The sequence below is a fragment of the Oncorhynchus gorbuscha genome, linkage group LG16 (assembly GCF_021184085.1).
Source record: "Oncorhynchus gorbuscha isolate QuinsamMale2020 ecotype Even-year linkage group LG16, OgorEven_v1.0, whole genome shotgun sequence".
Lineage (NCBI taxonomy): Eukaryota > Metazoa > Chordata > Actinopteri > Salmoniformes > Salmonidae > Oncorhynchus > Oncorhynchus gorbuscha.
The window spans coordinates 15,704,899-15,725,645 of record NC_060188.1 but is presented as its reverse complement, the minus strand read 5'-3'; the positions used below and the strand labels follow the sequence as shown (position 1 = coordinate 15,725,645).

The 20,747-nt window shown below is 44.3% G+C and overlaps 3 protein-coding genes across 13 annotated transcripts in view; 2 read left to right on the top strand and 1 right to left on the bottom strand.

Annotated features, from left to right (window-relative positions):
• Positions 1-1,499: 1,499 nt before the first annotated feature.
• Positions 1,500-4,624, bottom strand: srsf2b (serine and arginine rich splicing factor 2b). 7 transcript variants are annotated; one of them, XR_006832559.1, is made up of 4 exons: positions 3,993-4,624; positions 2,765-3,685; positions 2,218-2,285; positions 1,500-1,826 (listed from the first exon to the last, which is right to left on the bottom strand). XR_006832559.1 is itself a non-coding variant. In XM_046306403.1 (3 exons), exons 1-2 carry the CDS (start codon positions 4,379-4,381, stop codon positions 3,406-3,408), a joined length of 669 nt encoding a protein of 222 aa, XP_046162359.1. In that variant the 5' UTR covers positions 4,382-4,624; the 3' UTR covers positions 1,500-2,913; positions 3,391-3,405. The 7 variants fall into 7 exon arrangements, 3 of the variants coding, with proteins under 3 accessions (XP_046162359.1, XP_046162358.1, XP_046162360.1); XR_006832557.1 differs by having other exon boundaries at positions 3,391-3,685; XR_006832558.1 differs by having other exon boundaries at positions 2,218-3,685.
• A 262-nt stretch (positions 4,625-4,886) lies between these two features.
• On the top strand, positions 4,887-10,387 carry LOC124000199 (UNC93-like protein MFSD11). Its single transcript, XM_046306400.1, has 14 exons — positions 4,887-5,094; positions 5,280-5,456; positions 5,570-5,625; positions 6,030-6,137; positions 6,291-6,370; positions 6,477-6,573; positions 6,692-6,750; positions 6,929-7,088; positions 7,410-7,450; positions 7,548-7,613; positions 7,799-7,924; positions 8,068-8,242; positions 8,459-8,594; positions 8,790-10,387. Exons 2-14 carry the CDS (start codon positions 5,361-5,363, stop codon positions 8,949-8,951), a joined length of 1,362 nt encoding a protein of 453 aa, XP_046162356.1. The 5' UTR covers positions 4,887-5,094; positions 5,280-5,360; the 3' UTR covers positions 8,952-10,387.
• Positions 10,388-10,648: 261 nt separating this feature from the next.
• LOC123999116 (glutamine-rich protein 2-like) overlaps positions 10,649-20,747 on the top strand; it is a 15,921-nt gene continuing 5,822 nt past the window's right edge. For 3 of the 5 annotated variants that reach the window (XM_046304533.1, XM_046304532.1, XM_046304531.1), the window contains exons 1-6: positions 17,109-17,199; positions 17,536-17,683; positions 18,803-18,967; positions 19,316-19,434; positions 20,256-20,317; positions 20,452-20,553. In XM_046304533.1, the coding sequence (XP_046160489.1) occupies positions 18,842-18,967; positions 19,316-19,434; positions 20,256-20,317; positions 20,452-20,553 (409 nt within the window). In that variant the 5' untranslated portion in view covers positions 17,109-17,199; positions 17,536-17,683; positions 18,803-18,841. Of the gene's footprint in view, positions 11,378-12,054; positions 12,221-14,888; positions 15,439-15,593; positions 16,508-16,612; positions 16,699-17,108; positions 17,200-17,535; positions 17,684-18,802; positions 18,968-19,315; positions 19,435-20,255; positions 20,318-20,451; positions 20,554-20,747 lie in introns of those variants that run through there. The other 2 variants (XM_046304537.1, XM_046304538.1) reach the window with 2 other exon arrangements.

Below are 20,747 nucleotides of genomic sequence, written 5' to 3'. Positions count from 1 at the left end.
CGTAGGAAGCTCATTGGTCACATATTTTAGCGAGCCATACATCCGAGAAAACCGATTGGATAAAATATGGATAAAATATGGAATACGCCTAGTTTCCCACGTCCTTCAGACAGTCGCAAGCAGGTCTTTTTCCGAAGAGACGGGTTTTATGATAGTAGACGTATTGTTTTACCATTTATTTACTCTCACTTTCACAATTGGGACGGTAAATGGAAAAACAGAGCAACTGAGATGTCCAACAGTGCAGAAATCGTTCACATTCGAAGAATACGAGGATCCAAAGCAATCACTGAATGTTTCCATCCCTGAGGTTTTTGCGCACTTTCTCTACACTTGCCATTTGGAACCAGCAATGCTTCTGTAAATAATATTGTTCGCCTACAACCGCATTGTGGTAATTGGCCCCGAAGCCTGCAGAGTTCCTTGGAGAGGAGTACAGATGAGACTTTTCTGAATCAATGGAAGTTGACATTCATGTGAACTGTAATAATTTCGTTTCTCCCCTCTGTACTATGTCCTTGATCCACAATATGAGATGCATGTATGGCCCTGTGCAGTGGTATTAGCACAATGTGTGGACACATAGTGAGGAGCGGATGCACAAAAAGTGCGAGAGGTAATTTACTTAACCAAACTGCAGTTCAATCAGGCTACTCTCCAATTCACTTATTTACCATGTAAATGTGTAACTTATTTCCAAAACAAACTTTTGAATCAGAATGCACTGCAGTTTGTTCACAGCTTGGGGCTGGCGTGAGTTTACCTGGTGTGGTGGCAGCAAAGTGTGGGGCACAAGTGATCTTGTCAGACAGTGCAGAACTTCCAGTGTCTGGAGAACTGTAGGCGCACCTGTGAAGTGAATGAACTGCCCAATGTGCAGGGTATTACCTGGGGAGAAGTCTCCCCAGACCTTCTGCTCCTCCCCCCATTAGACATCTTGGGATCAGACATTATGAGCCTGAAGGAGAGTTCAGACTGACCGGTTAGTTTGGATAAATTTGAGCAGATCGTTCAGATCTAACGCAACTGTGAATTTACAACTTTCAGATTGAAAATGTCCTGGTGACCATCTCCCTCTTGAGGAAAAACACTGAGGCCCAATTTTGGACAACTTACCAAGAGAGAAGATATGCCTTTCAGGACCAGTCCATGACCGTCAGTCAAAGTCAAGTAAACATTACTCATTTTGATTTTTTTTCTCAGTGCTGACTGGTCCATAGAGGCATTGCTGCACAAATGGAACTTGAAGTGTCTCAACATTCCACTGGAGAAATTCTATGCCAACAAAGATCAACACTTCCAGGAAGCCATACTGTACAAATTATTATAACTGAGGACAAGGAAAGCTGAATGAAAGACAAGTGTCAGCAAGGCACAGTAAGTCAAATAGTCAAGACTCAATACAAGATCAATGGTTCAAAACTCAATGCATTATAAAATAGTTTACATTGTATAGTAGTGTTCTGTTAAAGTTTTAGAATAAATTGATGACCCAAATGTTTTAGAAGACAATTTTTATTAGCTTTCATATCAGACACCTATACAGACTCTTGCAAGGGGGAAAAGGAATGCACATAGGGCAAGACAGAATGCATTAAAGAAAATTAGCACAACATACTTAGTGCTCTGAATTAGAGAATAGAACATTTGAACTTGTTGAAAGACAGGCATTCTACCGATGGTGAATTTGTAGCAATCATTTAAGTTGGCCACCATCACAGCATTGTAGCCACAGGGGCATTCCGGAGAACACTGGAAACAGCCAAGCACTGCAACACGCCACCTTAACAGCTAACCAGCAATACTCAACTGCTACACAACTGCGCCTAGTGCACAAAAAATACAGGAGAGAAGATTAGAGTCACAATGAAATTAAACAAAGCTACATAGCAAGTTGACCTGCAAGTAAATCCATGCCTGGTTCTTGTCATACTTATTCTAAAAGCCCTATCCATTTGAACTTCTGTAATGGCCTTCATGAAACTCAAAATAACAGTTGTAAAAGCTAGGCCATCAAATATTCACTGACAGTTTTAGATAACTAAAATAGCCATGCAGTCCAACAAATTGAAATCCAAGCAGTTTTAGCCCATCTACCTCAAAAGCACATTAAGTATAGTTTATTTTTTTGTTAAACATTGCACAATGAGAGACAAGCAGCCTGGGCAAACAGGAAAAAAAATACACAAAACCTTCTGATCAAGATACAACAATAACCTTTTACACAAATCATTTTATGGACAGGGTCCTCAGTCTGAAGTGTGACGTCCTCATTGGCATCTCATCTGAAAAATGTTTGAAAGACAAGGATGTAAGAAACTGGTGTTGGAAAACAAATAACTCAATTTTGTTTTCAACCTCTAGTAATGAAGTGGTGACAACTTGTTAACTTTACCACACCCCTCCCTTCAGATAGACATGGAGACACCTCCAGGCCATATGTATGGTGTAATCAGCTGGCAATGTAATGCCAACTTCATGTGCATAGCACATTTCCCCCATATTAGTAGGAAACTAGTCTACATTTGAAAGAAAGCCAAATCAAAAGCTATGCAAACCCGTTTGATGGTTGAAATGTTTTGGTTCAAGGAAGGAACCAAACGCCAAGAGACGCCCGGGCTTCACAAAATTGAGAAATCTTGTCATGAGAAACCAGTCAGACAAACCTTGGTTCCCTCCTGAGCACAAGTCTTTGCCCCCAAAAAGCAGAGAGCATGACCTGGAGGACAATGCAAGGCTTCTGTCCATTGTCCTGCAGACGTACCTCAACACCACCCCAACACTGACTGCAACCTGCAACCGGCCTGCTCCATAGCAACCCCCACAGCAGCAGGTGCCCGGACAGCTCACACACCCAGCTCACTAACTGTTCATACTGCCTCAAACTCCTCTTTTGCAAACAGGATTCCGCAGCTTGGAGGAGAGAATTCCAGATTTTTTTTATGAACATTTTATTTTTACGTTAAAAATGTATTCTCAAATGCCACATATGTACAATGCAAGAATGGACCTAAATTTCCTCTACACTGATAATGAACTGGAACATTGGGCAGGACAGAACAAAATTGTGACAAAGGAATAGTCCCCAAAAATCCATCAAATGTGGGTTTCAGGCAACCACCATATGGGACAGTTTTCCATTCCTCTTTGCCATGCCCAGTGTTACAGTAATATGCATAACCACTTTGAGGTGGAAAGACTTAAAGTAGTTCACATTGTCAAGACATCCCACAACCAACCCCATTCTATTTAACCACAGATAACCATGGAAAAGGGAGACTTAGTGCAAATCCATCCCACACATAATATCCCCGCATCACATCCTCCCCATGCTAGTCATACAATCTAGTGTAACGCTAGACTTCACCTCAAACAATTTACAACACTTACCATTTTGTCAGTCATTTATGGGGTTTCAGCTCCATTCTCCCCAGGTGACTTGGGCTGACTCTTGGATCTTGATCTTGATGCTCTTTCTGCAGGGGTGTGGCTCCTGGAACGGGACTTTGATTTAGGAGACTTGGATCTGGAGCGGGACCTGGACGGGGACTTGGCCTTGTCTCTCTTAGGGGAGCGAGACTTGGAGCGAGAGTAGGAACGAGACCTGGATCGGCTGTTGCGGGAGCGGCTGCGGGAACGAGATCGGCTTCTGCTCCGGGATCTGCTGCGTCTCCGACGCCGTGGACTGGTGAGGAGAAACGAGTGTAAGTTCGTTATGTCGAGTTATCGCCCATCTAAAAACTGTAAACGTAAGGCCACAACACCCTCAACGCTGCCGAGTTACCAGGTCAAGGAACCACACTTGTAATGGTGGCTGATTATCCTACATAATCGAAACACGGGCCATAAGGTTCCGTTGCAACATTCACGTTCCTAAACAAACACTAGACATTATAGTTAACGTAAATTAAAACATCACATAGCTAACAATTAAATACGACCCAATCGAAGGAGAGCTAGAGCAACTACTTAACCATGTGCTCAGCTCTTACCTCCTACTTCGTCGGCCATCACCCCCGTACCTCCGGGGTGCACCTCCACGCCGACGGTCACCACGATCTCCACGATCACCACCGCCTCCATGATGAGAATCTGGGGGACGTCCGTAACGGGCCATCTGGACTCTTAGCTCGCGTCCGTCCAGCACGGCACCATCCATTGCGTCCATCGCATCCTCTGCGTCCCGCTTGTCATGGAATCGCACAAAGGAGAACCCTCTGCTCTCTTTCGTATAACGATCTCGGGGGATGTAAACATCTCCTACCCTACCATACTTTTCAAAGACACGGCGAAGGGTCTCAGGTGAGGTTCGGTACGTCAGATTATCCACTTTAAGAGAAGTCATGCCCTCAACATCGGGCGGGGGCCTACCATAGCTCATGTTGCAGATAGGGCCTTAGTTAGCCTAGCTAACAAACACGCAACAGTACTACCAGAAAATGTGGGTGAAAGGTCAACACCCGCTTAAAGTTTTTGATTAAAATTATTGTACTTAATCAACCTGCTCGCAATATGTCGAGTTTTTCTTTAGAAAATGCAATATAGCTTTCCAAATTTATGACGATTTACTTAGCACCGACCATTTGTTAGGACAAGATGTTGCCCCTTGCTCCTCCTCGTTGAATGAGGTTGACGAGTAACGCTGCTGCGTATTTATTTGGAGGGAAAAGCAACGCATCTTCAAATTACACATTTTTAAATCATAATTCAATGCACCAACATATATTATATTATATACAAATTACTCGGAGGGGACACAAATGGAAAATACTTTCAATTTAGTAATGTTTTTTAATATTTTGACCCGGAAACGAGATTGGCGTCAGACTATAGCAAATAAACTCAGTTTCCCAGTGGGCTTTGGGTTGTACGTCTTGAAATGTCAGCTGACTATCTCACATGACGAACAGTTTTGGTCACTCACTGAAAAATATTCAAAGACCATTTTTACACTACACAGGGGAAAAGTATCGTACATTATTGTTGGATTATTTCAAGGATTTGGGTACATGGTGGTATCTCCACAAGTCGTTATTGGTTTGCTAACTATGTAGCTTGCATAAACAAGGACTTTACAGTGCAGCACCCGACTCGGTAAATTGTTTTCTTCTCAAGTGGCTAAATAGACTAAATTAAGGAAATACTTACTATAGTGATTATTTGGTAGCAGATCTACTTCGATATGCCTACCTAGTGTCTTGACAATAGCTAATATTCATAGCATAACATCGTTTCTACAGATTTGTCACCAAGGTCGTTTTGATTCTGTTCTTTTTCAGATGAGCTGTGGACCCCTTCAGAGTTTTTTTTTAACTAACCCATTTCGTCAAGTAATATTACAGTGACACCCTGCAGCAAGCATGGGTCCAGAGGGAAAGACACTCTTGAACATCATAATCCTGGGTTTTGGATTTATGTTCATGTTCACTGCTTTCCAAACATGTGGCAATATAGAGGTATGGTTGAACTGACAAATGATACATACAAATTCAAGCCACACAACTGTAGGGAACCTACAGGGGAAGTTAATATTGATGGTGTCAATTATTTATGTCTCATGCTTTTTCAGCAAACTGTGATCAAGAGTTTCAACAGTACTGAATTCCATGGGAGTGGATACACAAGGTAATTCATTGTGATGCTGAAATACTGTGACTTTGACCTATGTGGCTCCTATGGTATAGATTAGAACTGTTGGAAATGTGTAATCCTGTCTCTCTCTCTCAAAGAGGTCTCAAAAGGCAAGTAATTGAATCTGCCCAGTTTAGACAACAAAGTTGACTTTCAGTTCTCTACAATATCCCAGTTTCCTGAGGTATTTCGTAAATAACATGCATATGACTGTGGTGTTGTAGGGCCTCGTCTGTGATTTTAATTGCTGCTGTTGGCCTTTATGGACATCTTAATGACACCACCCGTGGCAGGCAAACACCAGGCTTTAAAAAAATTCAAACACATCCTTATTGAATAAAATGCCTGCACTTGTAGCCATGTTGCTAACATTTTCTATGTCGTGTCTTTACATGTAGCATGGCCATCATCTATGGAGTTTTCTCTGCATCCAACCTGATTGCTCCCTCAGTAGTGGCTGTTATAGGACCCCAGTTGTCCATGTTCTTTAGTGGACTAGTATACAGGTGAGCACACTCCTTTGACCTTTCTTTAAATCAACCCACTGTAGCCTATACCTGTTTACAGAACTGTTTATTTATCTATTATTGTGCATAACGTACTTGTTTTCATTAGCTTATTCGTGATCTTAATACTGTCCAATGTTTTATTTCCATCAGTGGATACATTGCCATGTTCATCCACCCCTACACCTGGAGCTTCTACACAGCGTCTGTAGTTGTTGGAATAGCGGCTGCAAGTAAGAAGATGGTGGTATTCTTACTTGAGAATTAACGACTTGTATTTCCTATCACCACATAACCCTCTTTCTTTTCTCTTTCAATCTCTTTCCATCTGTGGCCTAGTATTGTGGACAGCTCAGGGGAACCTACTCACCATCAACTCTACAGATGCCACCATCGGCAGGAACAGTGGTATTTTCTGGGCCTTGCTACAGTTCAGGTACTTCTTCTTATCAGCATAACTGTATTGATTGCATCACTGTTTACCACAGCTTTTTTACTCTGGTACTGAATCCATGGTGTTGGACTGCCTAACATGTATCTATCCCATTTTGCAGCTTATTCTTTGGAAACATGTATATTTATTTTGCCTGGCATGGCCATGTTCACATATCAGGTATGTCATCAGTTTTGGTTAACTTTTTACTATAACAATGTAGATATTGTTTGAATGTATTCTACTTAGGTGAGTCCTTTCCTTTTTATAGTATCTAGCATTCCCTAAGTTCCCTTGACACAACGAGGAAATCTCATTTTGGCCATAAGTTGCTGACGCGTGCTGTGTGTATGTCTAGACAAGGATCGCCAGACGGTTTTCATCTCTCTCACGGTCATCAGCCTGGTGGGCAGCTTTCTGTTCTTCCTGATCCAGAAGCCAGAGCCTGAGGCCACACCCTCCGAGGCGTCTGAGTCACTGCTGCAGACTGAGTCCACAGAGAGCACCCCTATCATCGTGTGAGTGCAGTCTGCAGACAGGCTGGGATGGAAAATGTGGTCTAGGTCTAACGTTAGAGTGAACTAGAACAAGAACATGTTTCCTTATCTACCATTTATTGACCATAATCGCGCATGTTGTCATGCATACATACAGATGTCAAATATTGATATACTAATAGATATGCCATACAAATGGTGTTTGTGCATTCTGTACCTGCTGTTGTATGTAAGGTACTTTGCATTCCTCCATAGGCCTGGGTTGAATCTGGATAATCCTGTATTCCTTTATGTCTGGAAAGGCTGTACTTAAGTTTAGTTATGGATTTCTCTTCCTTGCAGAGCGACTCCGGGTCTCGGTTCCCAGGCTCTGGATGCTTTCAGTGAGTCAGAGTTCATTGGTTGCTTCTTACTTCAATCTGTCATGTCAGCAACAAAGGCCCAGAGCTCAGCTGACTGATATGTGTTCTCTTCTTACAGAGAAAGCATTGCAGTTGTCTGTCACTAAAGAGATGCTACTGCTGAGTATCTCCATAGCATACACAGGTGGGCAAATTCATTCCAAATTATTCAGAAAAAAATGGTTTGGGCTATTTCCAACATGAGGAAATTCTTTCAGTGGATGCTAGTATAGAAATATAAACGGATGCATATTCAATTGACATTGAGTATGTTTGAATGCGTAACCATAAGTTCTATGTGTGTAACTCTTGCTCCTTTCCCACCTTCAGGCCTAGAGTTGACATTTTACAGTGGGGTATACGGGACATGTATAGGAGCCATGACTCAATTTGGGAATGACGCTAAGAGTCTGATCGGGCTCTCTGGTATTTTCATTGGCCTGGGAGAGATCCTGGGTGAGTCAAAGTCATTTTTTATCTTCAGTGCTGTTTCGGATCACATGATACACGTGAGGTTTGGAAAGCAGATAAACTGGTTGAGGGACTGATGATTCGAGGAAGTCAACGCTTCTGTTTTTGCTGTGCCACTGTTTGTCCAGGAGGGGGCGTGTTTGGGATGCTGAACAAGTGCAACAGGTTTGGGAGGAACCCGGTAGTGCTGCTGGGGCTGATCACTCACTTCGTGGCCTTTTACCTGATCTTCTTGAACATTGCCAGTGATGCCCCTATTGCCCCAGAAGAGGGCACACACCTGCAGGCATACATCACCCCAAGGTACACAGCAGGGCTTACTCAGTTGGCCCATAAAACAATGACCATAGATTACTATTACAACAATTCTACGTACTTTGCATAAGAATACAGCAGGTCAGGACATGAGCATTATGTTAAGTGTAGCAGTAGTGCATAATTGCATTTGAACTCTTATCAGGTTACTGCAGATTGTGTGAAGTTTCATGTCTGTATTAACCTGGGATGTTGTCTGTTCAGTGTTGAGGTGGCTCTGCTGTGCAGCTTCCTGCTGGGCCTGGGGGACAGCTGCTTCAACACCCAACTGCTGAGCATTGTGGGATTCATGTTCCGGGAGGACAGCGCTCCTGCCTTTGCCGTTTTCAAGTTTGTCCAGGTACATTGATATCTGTTAGGCCTACACACACACAAGATGGTTTGCTGTTTATGGTGATAATGTATTACTCTGAAAGATTTTGAAGAAATATCACATTGAGTTATTTGCTTGGTATATCCCTTGATGATTCCCCATACTTGCTAACCACAGTTGCTGTGTTACAGTGGTGTAACTTGGTGCTCTTGTCCTCCGCAGTCCATCACTGCAGCCCTGGCCTTCTTCTACAGTAACTATCTCCTGCTGCACTGGCAGCTGCTCATCATGGTTGTGGTGGGCTTCCTGGGCACGCTATCCTTCTTTGTGGCTGAGTGGGTGGTGGTCTCCAGCCGACGGGACACTGACTATGACAACATATGACAACCTAGGGGATGAGGGGGTCACGGTGAGAGGAGCTATTCACGGCTGGACGGGTCATCTGGGGAAGAGTCTGTGTAACACCTTCCTATCAACCTAGCTATCCTTTGGAATCCTTCAACTGACCGTTTGACTGGCCCACCTCAGCCCCAATAAGCAGAGACTAGTAACACTGTTTTAGCAATCATTCACAGCTCTATTGATTCCAATAAGCAGAGACTAGTAACACTGTTTTAGCAGTCATTCACAGCTCTTTTGATTTTTGCCTTTCAAGTGGAAGATACACTTAAACTGTATATTTTACTTTACTTGGAGTGAGTCAGTTGTGCACAGAGGAGCCTTTACTTTCATGTCATTCACTGTGCTTCTGTCTTCATGTAGCTGTTCAGCTGGTTGGTTTCAATGTGCACTAGTCATTGATTAAGGTTTGGCTAGACTGCTATTCCTACCAAGGTTTCCAGTTTCGACATTAATCTTATTATACTACTTGACAGAAGAAGAAAACGTAGTACAGTCGATTCTTGATAAGTGCACATTGGAAATATACAAACTCTGTTTATCAGTTCAAATACACTTTTCACTTCCGCATGCTCAGATTTAGTATACACATTTAGAACACTCCCAAGCCATTGCAGTTATCAGGACTCCACTGCATCTAGATTTCTTGTAAGATGGCATTTGTCATAAAGGGAGAAATTACGCATATACACTAGTTTATTGCAATTTAAATTATTTTTGTTATAGTGATATCTGTACGAAATTGTCGAACAATGCTCTAAATGTTATTTCTTTGTCAATATTTGCATCACACTTTCAGAGTATCTGTAGTATTCAATAGGTTTTGTCAAAAGTGGGATCCAAAAGGCCATAGATAGTGTATTGAGGATGATGGCTTGGCTGTTGGATGAATGGTGAATTACAAAATGTAGACCAGAATTTTTATGTCTAAACTGCTCTAGGTTATATTGCTCTGTTAAAATGTCACATTGAGGAACTCTTGAGCTTATGAGTTTAAAAGGCTACGGTTTTATTTAGAACTCGCATTGAAACAATGACATTTGTACTCTGCAAACATCAAGCATTTTTTGCTCTACATTTTCAACATGCAATTTCGATTGAGGTCACAAACAGTTTACAGTGTTTGTGCTCCTCCTTGCCAAAAATGTATAGTCTAGTTCATGACTCATTTAATTCATTGTGTGGGATTGCTTAATGTAGAGTTCAGTTCTGTGGCACATGAAAAACGTAGTTTGAAGATTGTTCAGAGCCAGAGCTGTTGGATGTGAGGCAATCAATAGGATTTTGAGGGAATAACTATGTATTTTGGATTATGAACTAGATTTTATACTTGAATGTAGTTACTTAGAAAGGCACCAGGATATGCACAGCTTGTTTTTTAAAAACATTTTTATTATTATAAAATTGTTATTTTGAGCCTTTTTTTCTTGTCTGTGTGCTCCTTTTTGTATACCTGGGGTGAGAACAGGTGATGCTTTGCATACTTTCTCAACACAACCCTTGTCCTACCTGATGAGGATTTGCCTTGTTGCTCAGCAACCAGGGACGCTATGAGTCACAATGTGGGATGCAATTATTGTGTAATGGAAGGAGGCTACATCCAATCACAAAAGGGAACTGTACTCACTGTCATTATTACGTCCAATGCAGTTCTATGGTAGGTGTGAGAGATTAGAACCAATTTCTAAAACAAGGTTAGAAATGGCATTGGAATAAGAAACAACCAATATTGAGTAGCAACGAAAAGGTGTTGAAAAGTAACTGTAGGGAATATTTCATTCTAATTTGCAGACACTTTATTTAGTTTATTATACTGAAGAATCAGATATATTTTTTTTTCTATAATTTTACATTTCTATTTTTTTTGCGTTCGATCCTGTCCTTTAAAAACATCTTATGTTATTTAATTGAATCGTTCTGGCGTTTATTTTTTACAAAATAAGATGGCAATATTGGAAGAAGATATATCTTATCCCTCGTAAATACCTTTTAATAACATTAACTCAAAAGCAGTGAGAGACAAAATATCAGCTGACATTAGTTTGTTCGATTTGGTGAACCTGTCGAACGGGACACCTGAAGTTGGAGCTGTCAACTTCAATGCGTTGCATACCCTCCTCCACGCTATCCTGGGACACCTGAAAATCCAAAATGTGACCACCGGCTGGAGAGAGCAGGATGCCCCGCCACAGGAGCCCCATGGCCCGCATCTGACCAAGTCCTCTAGCCCGTACCATCACATGGAAGACAAACTTCGGCAGATAGAGAGACAGATGGCCGCGCTGGAGAAGCTTCCTAGCGGTACAGACCTTCTGAGCCGCACTGCCTCAACCACAACACCGGTCAACGACTTGTGTCAGCTGATGCAGCTCCGCCGCAAGGCTCAGGCGAGTGAGGACGGCGTGTCCAAGGTGAGACCGGCTCTTCCTCAAAATGTAATTATTAATATCACACTGTCAACGCGGAGTTATAATTTTTATTATAAATTGAAATAATGTCATGCGAGGAACACTGAACACTGCTGCTGTGACAGTGCTGCCTCCCTCGATCAACAGTCAAAACTGTGTTGAAACTTTGATTTGTCTGTGATGCACAATTTTGCTTGTAATAAGATAGGGCCAAATTATTTTGGGGAATCTGTCCCAAAATAATTTTGTGTGTCAAAGAAAAATGGCCATGACAGTCAAGAAATAGGATAACATTACAGTTCCACTGGGTATTCTAGACTAGACATCCATCTTGTGACAGATGTTAGAGTCTGAGGTTTATTTCTTGACCCTTATTTTACCAGGTAAATTGACTGAGAACATACTCTTTTACAGCAAGGACATGGGGAAGAGTTAAAGTTGAGAGGAGGGGGACGAATGAGCCAATTGGAAGCTAGGGATGATTAGGTGGCCATGATGGTATGAGGGCTAGATTGGGAATTTAGCCACAACACTGGGGTTAACACCCCTACTCATACGATAAGTGCCATGGGATCTTTAGTCAGGACACTGAAAGACAGCCCTGGGGCACTGAATCTCCTTAGACCAGAGGGAAGAGTACCACCTATTGTCCTTCCAGCAGCGTTCTGTCTCCCTTCCAGGTACCGACCAGGACCAACTACCTAGTTTCTGAGGCAAGCCAGCAGTGGAATGCAGGGGGATATGCTGCTGGCAAGTGATTCAGCCCCTCTTATCTGTATTAAGTCCTTGAGTGCTTGCTCATCAAAGCCCTGTCCCGCAGCTGGGGGCCTGTCTATGTGGTGAATGGTGAGCATTTCAGAACACTCAACACTGGATAAGGGTATTGATGACAGAGCACAGCACAATAGGTGATGGGCACCACACTCTCTTCTCAAATGACCTCGCTGTGTCTCTGTTCCAGTTTCCAAAGGAAAGGCCACTCCCCAAAGATAAGCACCACTCCTGTGTTCCCTGTGTATGCTGTGGAACAAAATTGAATAGCTGAGTAGTACAGATCACTAGGGGAGGCTGCTGAGAGGGGACGGCTCATTGTAATGGCTGGAATGGAATTCATGGAACGGAGTCAAACATGTGGTTTCCATATGTTTGAAACCATTCCACCTATTCAGCTCCAGCCATTACAATGAGCCTGTCCTCCCCAATTAAGGTGCCACCAACCTCCTGGGGTGTCCACAATATAGAATCAGTGTCGGTCCAGTACTTCATACCACACTCTGAACTGTATCTCTGCTGTTATCTGAAATGAGTTTGAAATATGGACACTGATAGAGACATGACAGTCTGTGTAAATAAAGCAAGTAGGAAGATGAAAGATTGCACAGGTCTTAGCTATCTTCACTGATGTTGCCCAGACCTGCCCAGTTAACACTCAGGTGATATGAGGGAGGGACATACAGTGGGTACAGGCGAAGGTGCCTCTGAAAATCCTCTGAATCATTCATGTATCCTGTGGGCGTACAGCTGTGGGTCAATACCAGTATCCAATGGCCCTGTCTGGCTTTCTCTGGCCCTGTCTACCATATCCCTGAAGACTCCACTAAGACCCAATGTCCATCAGTTTCTTCCTCACAACTCATAGCAGCATATTGTATTTCCCACATACAGGCCCTTAGCCAGGGTTTCTTTCTTCTTGACCCATGGCAGAGGTTATCAGGGGATTGTTGTGGTTGATAAAGGTGTGCTCCGCTGTGACCCCACAGGGTACATGTCCTGGATCTGAGAGGGTTGCGAAAAGTCTGCCTGAGTGGCGCTCTGTGTTCACAGTGGCGTGGAAGGATTCCAGGCCACCGGCCATCTTAGTCAGAGCCAGTTAATGGCTGACTAAAGAGTAACCGGGAGGTAGAGAGGATGGCTTTCTTCCCAATCGCAAATAACTTCCTTATAGTTGGGACAGTAAAAGTTAGTGTACTTACATTATGTTAGTTACTAATTTCCTACCCCTTTTACTAGAGTTTTGCGTGTTGTCAGAAGGGGCTTGTATTTAGGTTGTCCTGTCCGTTACCATTTGCAACAGACTTGTGGGTGATGCTGACCCAGATGTTATGGTAGAAACAGGAAGGAGGTTGGGCACTCTGTCCAAACAACATCCTCACAGACCAACAGACAGAGTACTAGGGACATTGTCTCTGAGGAAGATACGGTTGGGGATGTCCCCTGGTTAGGGAGCCCAGCTCCTTTGAGGGAAGAGGACGATGCATACATTTTGCCTACTGTTTGCTGATGTAGGCAAATATCATAATTTCCTGTGAACTCAATATGTCCAATCAGCCTCGCGATGAGCTTTTAAAGTGTCATAGGAATCTCATAGGAAATTAACCATACCCTGGACCCACTCATCAAAATGTGACAAATACAGTTGATTGTCTCTCTGTTTGTCATTAGGGGTTGGGTTGGTTGCCAGGTTAGAATATTCCAGTGCATGTCCTGCTTACAAGATTTGATCATGTTTAGCCTAATCTCATGTCTCTGAGATGCTTGAGGCGATCAAGAAAAAGGTGGTCTCCTCCAGAAATTCCATATATGACGCAGGTCATATATCCTTTCCACGTTTACAGCTCACTGAACAACCTATTAGTTATCCAGCCAATTGTTTGACGGCCCGTGCAGCTCGGTGGGGTCGCTATGCGTCGTTTCATGTCTGGGTGCATTAGACAAACCCACCGGAACTCTGGTAAATATGTTCAAAGCCACCTGTTTCAACTTTGCTTAGTAAACACAACCTATTTCTAATTTGCAACACCCAGAGCACATGTGTGGGTTTACTCTGTCAACAAGGCCTCAGCTGTGTTACGAGTGGAGTGGTTCCATATGGGCAGGGGTTATGTACTCTGAAAAACATGGATTATCTGGAGACAGACAGGTCCTACCGCTGCTTTGTAACAGCTTGTGTATCTCATCTACTACATATGGATGGTGGTGTCCTAGTAACCTCCCTTGGGGTGAAATGTCAACTGGATGGAGCCACGGAGAGGGGTTTTGGGATCCCTCCTAAATGAAGGGGTTTAGGATCTTCCCACTGATCTTCAAAGGAAGTAGCCAGGGGAATAGTCACAGATATGGCTTTGGTCGGGGGGATTTCGACCTTACTGAGTCGCCTGACCGCTTCAAAGTTTCACAGACTCTTACTTTGGGAGATTAGAGAACTGGGCTGAGTCAGTTTCAAGTGTTTTGGGCATGAAGAGGCTGTGAAAAAGCTTTAGACCTAATGCTAAGAGATCACCATGTGTGTTGATTCACCCTGAATATGGCACAGTGATTTAGAAATGTTGGAGGTTTAACCAATACATTACTGGGAGCTTATATATCGCATGTGCGACCCTCTATTTCTATAGGCTACGATTCAGTCATCATAACAGAAACTGACAAAAGGTCATGATTGTGTTAATTGATCTGACCAGTGATGTGAGGTTCTTCGAGCTTTGAGTCCTTCGAACACACTCTGTTGTGTTTCCAGTCTTTATCGCTGATCCAGGATCTGCTGAAGGAGATCCAGGACCTGCAGGAGTCCAGAGATGACCTGAAGAAAGAGATCAAGAGCCTCCAGAACCAACTCAACCAGCTCATAGTGAGGAAGGATTGCAGATAGACAACATTTGGCAACCTTGCTCATCTCCCCTATTAATCTACAGTAGGGGATCTACCCAGTGCTCATCACCAGGGAATCCTTCTCCATCTCACCACCCCACACAGTGGTGAAATATAGCGTCATGGAGAGCCCGATCCACCCTGGCCCTGGTCCCCTCCCTCCATCCCGCTCTGTAGGGGACATGGAGTCATACAGAGGGCAACAGCATCAAAGAGCCACAGCTTATCTCTGGCAACCTGGCATGTCACTCACCCCAACAATAGAGTGAGGATAATTATCCTACATGTCTGTTTCCATCTGGTAGCATGATGTTGCTCTGGGTATTTTTGGGTTCCAGCTGAATATGAGTGAGCTGGTTGACAGAATCAACGAAGTGGAACAGTACTGCCACCGACTGGACAACCTGGACTCTGCCACCGTGAGTTGGAACTGAGGAGACTACTTTCCAAGCTCAGAAATTATATACTACATTGTTAAGAGGAGACAAACAATAGTATAGTACTGTAGTAGCTAACTCTAGTAAAAATAGGTTAATCATGACTTCCTCTCTTTCTTGTCTTCTCTCTATCACAGAAAGAGCTGCAGGACAGAGTTGGGCGTTACCCAGACCCAGACGAGCTCATCCAGTGTGTGACCTGGGACATCATGCAGACCACCTTGGTTAGCGAGCAACAGAATCTGCAAAAGGCATGTCTTATGTCTCGCTTGAAAGAGCGAGATTCCTTTATCAAGTAATCATATACAAGACATAGGAATAGAGCTCTGATGGAGCTGCTGCCTTCACTCCTGTCACTGCAAGCCAGCATGGGGGGGTCGCTGCCCCAGCAGTCCTTCTCTGATGGAGCTGCTGCCCTTAGACCTGGCACTGTCACTGCCAGCCAGCATGGGGGGGTCGCTGCCCCAGCAGTCCCTCTCTGATGGAGCTGCTGCCTTCACTCCTGTCACTGCAAGCCAGCATGGGGGGGTCGCTGCCCCAGCAGTCCTTCTCTGATGGAGCTGCTGCCCTTAGACCTGGCACTGTCACTGCCAGCCAGCATGGGGGGGTCGCTGCCCCAGCATTCCCTCTCTGATGGAGCTGCTGCCTTCACTCCTGTCACTGCAAGCTAGCATGGAGGGGTCGCTGCCCCCACAGTCCCTCTCTGATGGAGCTGCTGCCTTCACTCCTGTCACTGTCACTGCCAGCCAGCATGGGGGGGTCGCTGCCCCCGCAGTCCCTCTCTGACGGAGCTGCTGCCTTCACTCCTGTCACTGCAAGCCAGCATGGGGGGGCGCTGCCCCAGCAGTCCCATTTCTGATGGAGGGCAGCAAACCCCTGTCTCGTGTGGCCAGCGGGGCAGAGCGTTACCCAGAGACAATGGAGGCCCTGAGGGACGTGAGCAGGCTCAGGGAGAGACACAACACCCTGGAGACCAGAGTAGAGCTGCTGGAAGCAGGCAAGGCTGACCAGGCCCAGCTCCAGCACCCCCGGGAGCTCCTCACTGACTTGGGTAAGAAAACAATGTGGAGATTGGATAGTGTATGGCTATTCTATGTTTTCTTTTACTGAATGATGTCTTTTGTGTGGGATGACCATTTTTGTCCTGAATGTGTAGGTGACAGGGATGTGCCTGACAAACTGTTGGATCAACTGAATCATCTGAGAGTTCTGGTCGACAGCCTGATGGGTGACAGAGCCAAGGTGAGCGAGGAAGATCTATGCAAGCACAAACACACACATTGTTGATGACCCCATGTCCCTGTCATAGCTGGGAGAACTGGAGCAGCTGATTCTGAACATAGAGACAGTTCAGGGCTCAGAGGGAGGCTCAGAAACAGCCAAAGGGTCAGACAGTGAGGACTCCTCTGACTCTCCTAAACAAAGGATAGCTTGGAGCGGCATCAGTGGAATGGTATGAAATGCATCAAACACATGGTTTCCAGGTGTATGATGCCATTCCATTTGCTCTGTTCCGGACATTATTACGAGCCGTTCTTCCCTCAGCAGTTTTATAGCCAGTTGAGATGTGGTAGTTTTCCATTGGAAGAGAGGTGGTGGCCTGCTCCTCATGGCCTGGTGCACCTGTTCCACCACTCTGTGTTCAGGAACGCAGTGGAGGAAGAGGTGCTACTGCTGAAGCCTGAGAACACATCAGGCAAGGCTGAGCAGAACACCAGGAAAGACAGACAGCTACAGGATCAGGTTAGTTAGACAGACTGACATTCATTCATTCATTCCAGTGCATATAGACATTTGAATACACTGTCAGGTATAACACCAGAGTGTAAAACCTTCAACTGTAGAATATAGAGGATAGAGGATGAAACAGAATACCAAAGGGTTTCAATGAAATAATGGGTCTGTTATGTTGAACCCTGAGGGAGGGATACGTTTAGAGATGATATGTAAGGGAAGCTCTATCAGGGCAGCAGTGTGTTAAGGGAAAGGAGTGTGTCAGTGCCAGGCTCTCCATGGCAGTGGGGCCATGGCTGTGTATTACAGACATAGAACCCTGTCTCTCTGTGTTGTTTCTGCCAGAGCTCGGAGCTGATGAATGACGTTCAGGGAGCCATCATGCAGCTGCAGGCTGAGTGTGAGAAGCTCCACGGCACAGCCAACCACCTGATTGAGGAGCACAGCCAACCACCTGATTGAGGAGCACAGCCAGAAACAGGTCCATATCGACGTGAGTCTGGGAGGGAAGGCCGCAGCAGGGGGAGGCCCATAGGGAAATAGGAGACGCTCCATGCTGTACTTCTGTTCCAAACCACAGAATAACGTATTTCTGTCACAGCATCTGTACAAGTCCATATGGAAGAGCTTGTGAGTCTCTCACCACAACATGGCATAGTTGAGCTTTCCCTCAGTGTCTTATACTCAACTCAGGTGAACTCTCATAAGTTCTCACATGTTGATGTTAGTCTAGACGAGCTTCCACAAGTCCACTCAAGACCATAGGGGTATCTACAAATCCCAACATGCTCAAGTTCACCTGTACCAGCCCATGCGAAACCCTACCAAGGCCATAGAAGTCACCACAAGCCCATACGTGTCCATACACAAGTTCATACACATATGTATTTATCCCTACAAGTTAACACAGGTTTCAACTAATCCTTACAAGTTAATACAGACTTTACCTAATCCTTACAAGTTAATACAGGTTTCAACTAATCCTTACAAGTTAATACAGGTTTCACCTAATCCTTACAAGTTAATACAGGTTTCACCTAATCCTTACAAGTTAATATAGGTTTCACCTAATCCTTACAAGTTAATACAGGTTTCACCTAATCCTTACAAGTCCATACAGGTTTCACCTAATCCTTACAAGTTAATACCTGGTTTCAACTAATCCTGACAAGTTAATACAGGTTTCACCTAACCCTTACAAGTCCATACAGGTTTCACCTAACCCTTACAAGTCTATACAGGTTTCACCTAAACCTTACAAGTCCATACAGGTTTCACCTAACCCTTACAAGTCCATACAGGTTTCACCTAACCCTTACAAGTCCATACAGGTTTCACCTAAACCTCACAAGTCCATACAGGTGTCACCTAAACCTTACAAGTCCATACAGGTGTCACCTAACCCTCACAAGTCCATACAGCTGTCACCTAAACCTTACAAGTCCATACAGGTGTCACCTAACCCTTACAAGTCCATACAGGTTTCACCTAAACCTTACAAGTCCATACAGGTGTCACCTAACCCTCACAAGTCCATATAGGTTTCACCTAACCCCTACAAGCCCACACTAGTACTGCCATTTCCCTGACTGCATCTCCTCTCTTCCTGTAGAAAGCAGACAAGCGTGCCCTGGAGACCAAGGTGAGCCGCATGCAGTTTGACTCCATGACAGAGGAGCTCAACACCATGTTCCAGGAGCTGCTCAGCAAGATCACCGGCCAGGAGCAGGACTGGCACAAAATCATTGACAAAATCTCCACCGAGATGGAGTGCAAGGTGGGACGGAGCAGGAAGTTACCCTGCTAAATGGATGTTTATATAATAGGCCTACATGTCCATTGATACATTATATTATATTATTATATTATTATATAATGTATATATATACATTATATATATATTATTATATTATATTATACATCCCATACGTGTTATTACTATGCTATCACCAATACATATATCTCAAGTCTGTATGTCACATGTTTTTAAGTGTTTTATGAACGTGTTTATAGTGACAGATACCATTGTTTGTAAAAAATCTCATGGAATGTCTGTCTGGTGTGTCTGGTGGTAGTTTATATCTTTGGGATCCCTGTAGTACACATCTGTTGTCTATCTGTGTAGCTGGACCGGATTGAGCTGGATCCTGTGAAGAAGCAGCTGGAGGACCGCTGGAAGAGCATCCGTAAGCAGCTGCAGGCCCAGCCTGCCCCGAAGGAGGACGACGCTGCATGCATCAGGAAGTAAGTCACATGTCACTGGTCACAGCCAGGCCGAGCCTGCCCCGAAGAAGGACGACGCTGCAGACATCAGGAAGTAAGTCACATGTCACTGGTCACAGCCAGGCCCAGCCTGCCCCGAAGGAGGACGACGCTGCAGGCATCAGGAAGTAAGTCACATGTCACTGGTCACAGCCAGGCCCAGCCTGCCCCGAAGGAGGACGACGCTGCAGGCATCAGGAAGTAAGTCACATGTCACTGGTCACAGCCAGGCCCAGCCTGCCCCGAAGGAGGACGACGCTGCAGGCATCAGGAAGTAAGTCACATGTCACTGGTCACAGCCAGGCCCAGGAGGGATGATGGCTGGATAAGTCCAGGTTCCTCTATGGAGATCTACATGATCATGCGTTCATTGTCTTCCTGTGTTTAGCGTTCATTTTATCTCTGTCTATATGTCTATGTTCTGTTTGTATACTGTTGTTTACTCACTGTGTATGTACAGTATATACTGTATTCTGTTCCTAATATACCTACTATTGTACACACTATTTTCCTTCCAAATGATATACTGTCTATACAGACGTATTTATATTCTTGATTCTGACACATGCTCACTCTGATATATCTACTCTGGATTGTTAATTGGACTCGTTCTGTCATTTCTTGTTTGTTTTGTTTGTTTCTTGATTATTTGTGTATTTGTATTGTATTTGCTAGACATTCTACTGTGCTGTTGGAGCTAGAAACAAAAGGATTCTTGCTGCACCTGCTATAACACCTGCAAATCTGTGTATGCAACCAATAAACTTTGGTTTTGATTTCTCTTTGTTACGTCCCTTTCATAGACAACTAGTGGCAAGGTTCCACTGCATCTCCTGTGACCACCCAGTCGATATGCTTACCCCAGGTCCGTAAGTATATGATAATAATGTCCTATTTTTATACAGTACACACAGACATTGTGGAAATTGAAATAATAGGATTGTGGTGCTGCTTATTCACCTACGTCTCTTTCTTCTTTCTCCCTCCACTGGACAACAGGCACTTGGTCACCGTGCCCTCCACTCCTGGCCTACCCTCCTACAAGTCCAACCGACCGTACACCATCTATGAGCTTGAGCAGGTTCGCCAGCACTGCAGAAGGTGAGAGCAGACAGTCAAACATCACAACTGAAACTCTTACTTGGCCCCATTTTAACCAGCAGGGGGTGCCAGTGTCCCAATATCCAATATACAGTGTGGTCAACTTTATCTTACTCCCAAAGACCTAACACACACACTAGATCAGTCAGAAGTGTTGCATAGTTACAAATGTCTGGCTAGCTCTCCCTCCATCT

Coding starts and splice junctions, on each gene's coding strand:
- LOC124000199 (XM_046306400.1), top strand. CDS start 5,361: ATGGGTCCAGAGGGAAAGACACTCTTGAACATCATAATCCTGGGTTTT. Junction 7,614..7,798: donor TATCTCCATAGCATACACAG/GTGGGCAAATTC, acceptor TCCCACCTTCAG/GCCTAGAGTTGACATTTTAC. Junction 8,243..8,458: donor CAGGCATACATCACCCCAAG/GTACACAGCAGG, acceptor TTGTCTGTTCAG/TGTTGAGGTGGCTCTGCTGT.
- srsf2b (XM_046306403.1), bottom strand. CDS start 4,381: ATGAGCTATGGTAGGCCCCCGCCCGATGTTGAGGGCATGACTTCTCTT. Junction 3,686..3,992: donor GATGGCCGACGAAGTAGGAG/GTAAGAGCTGAG, acceptor TCTCCTCACCAG/TCCACGGCGTCGGAGACGCA.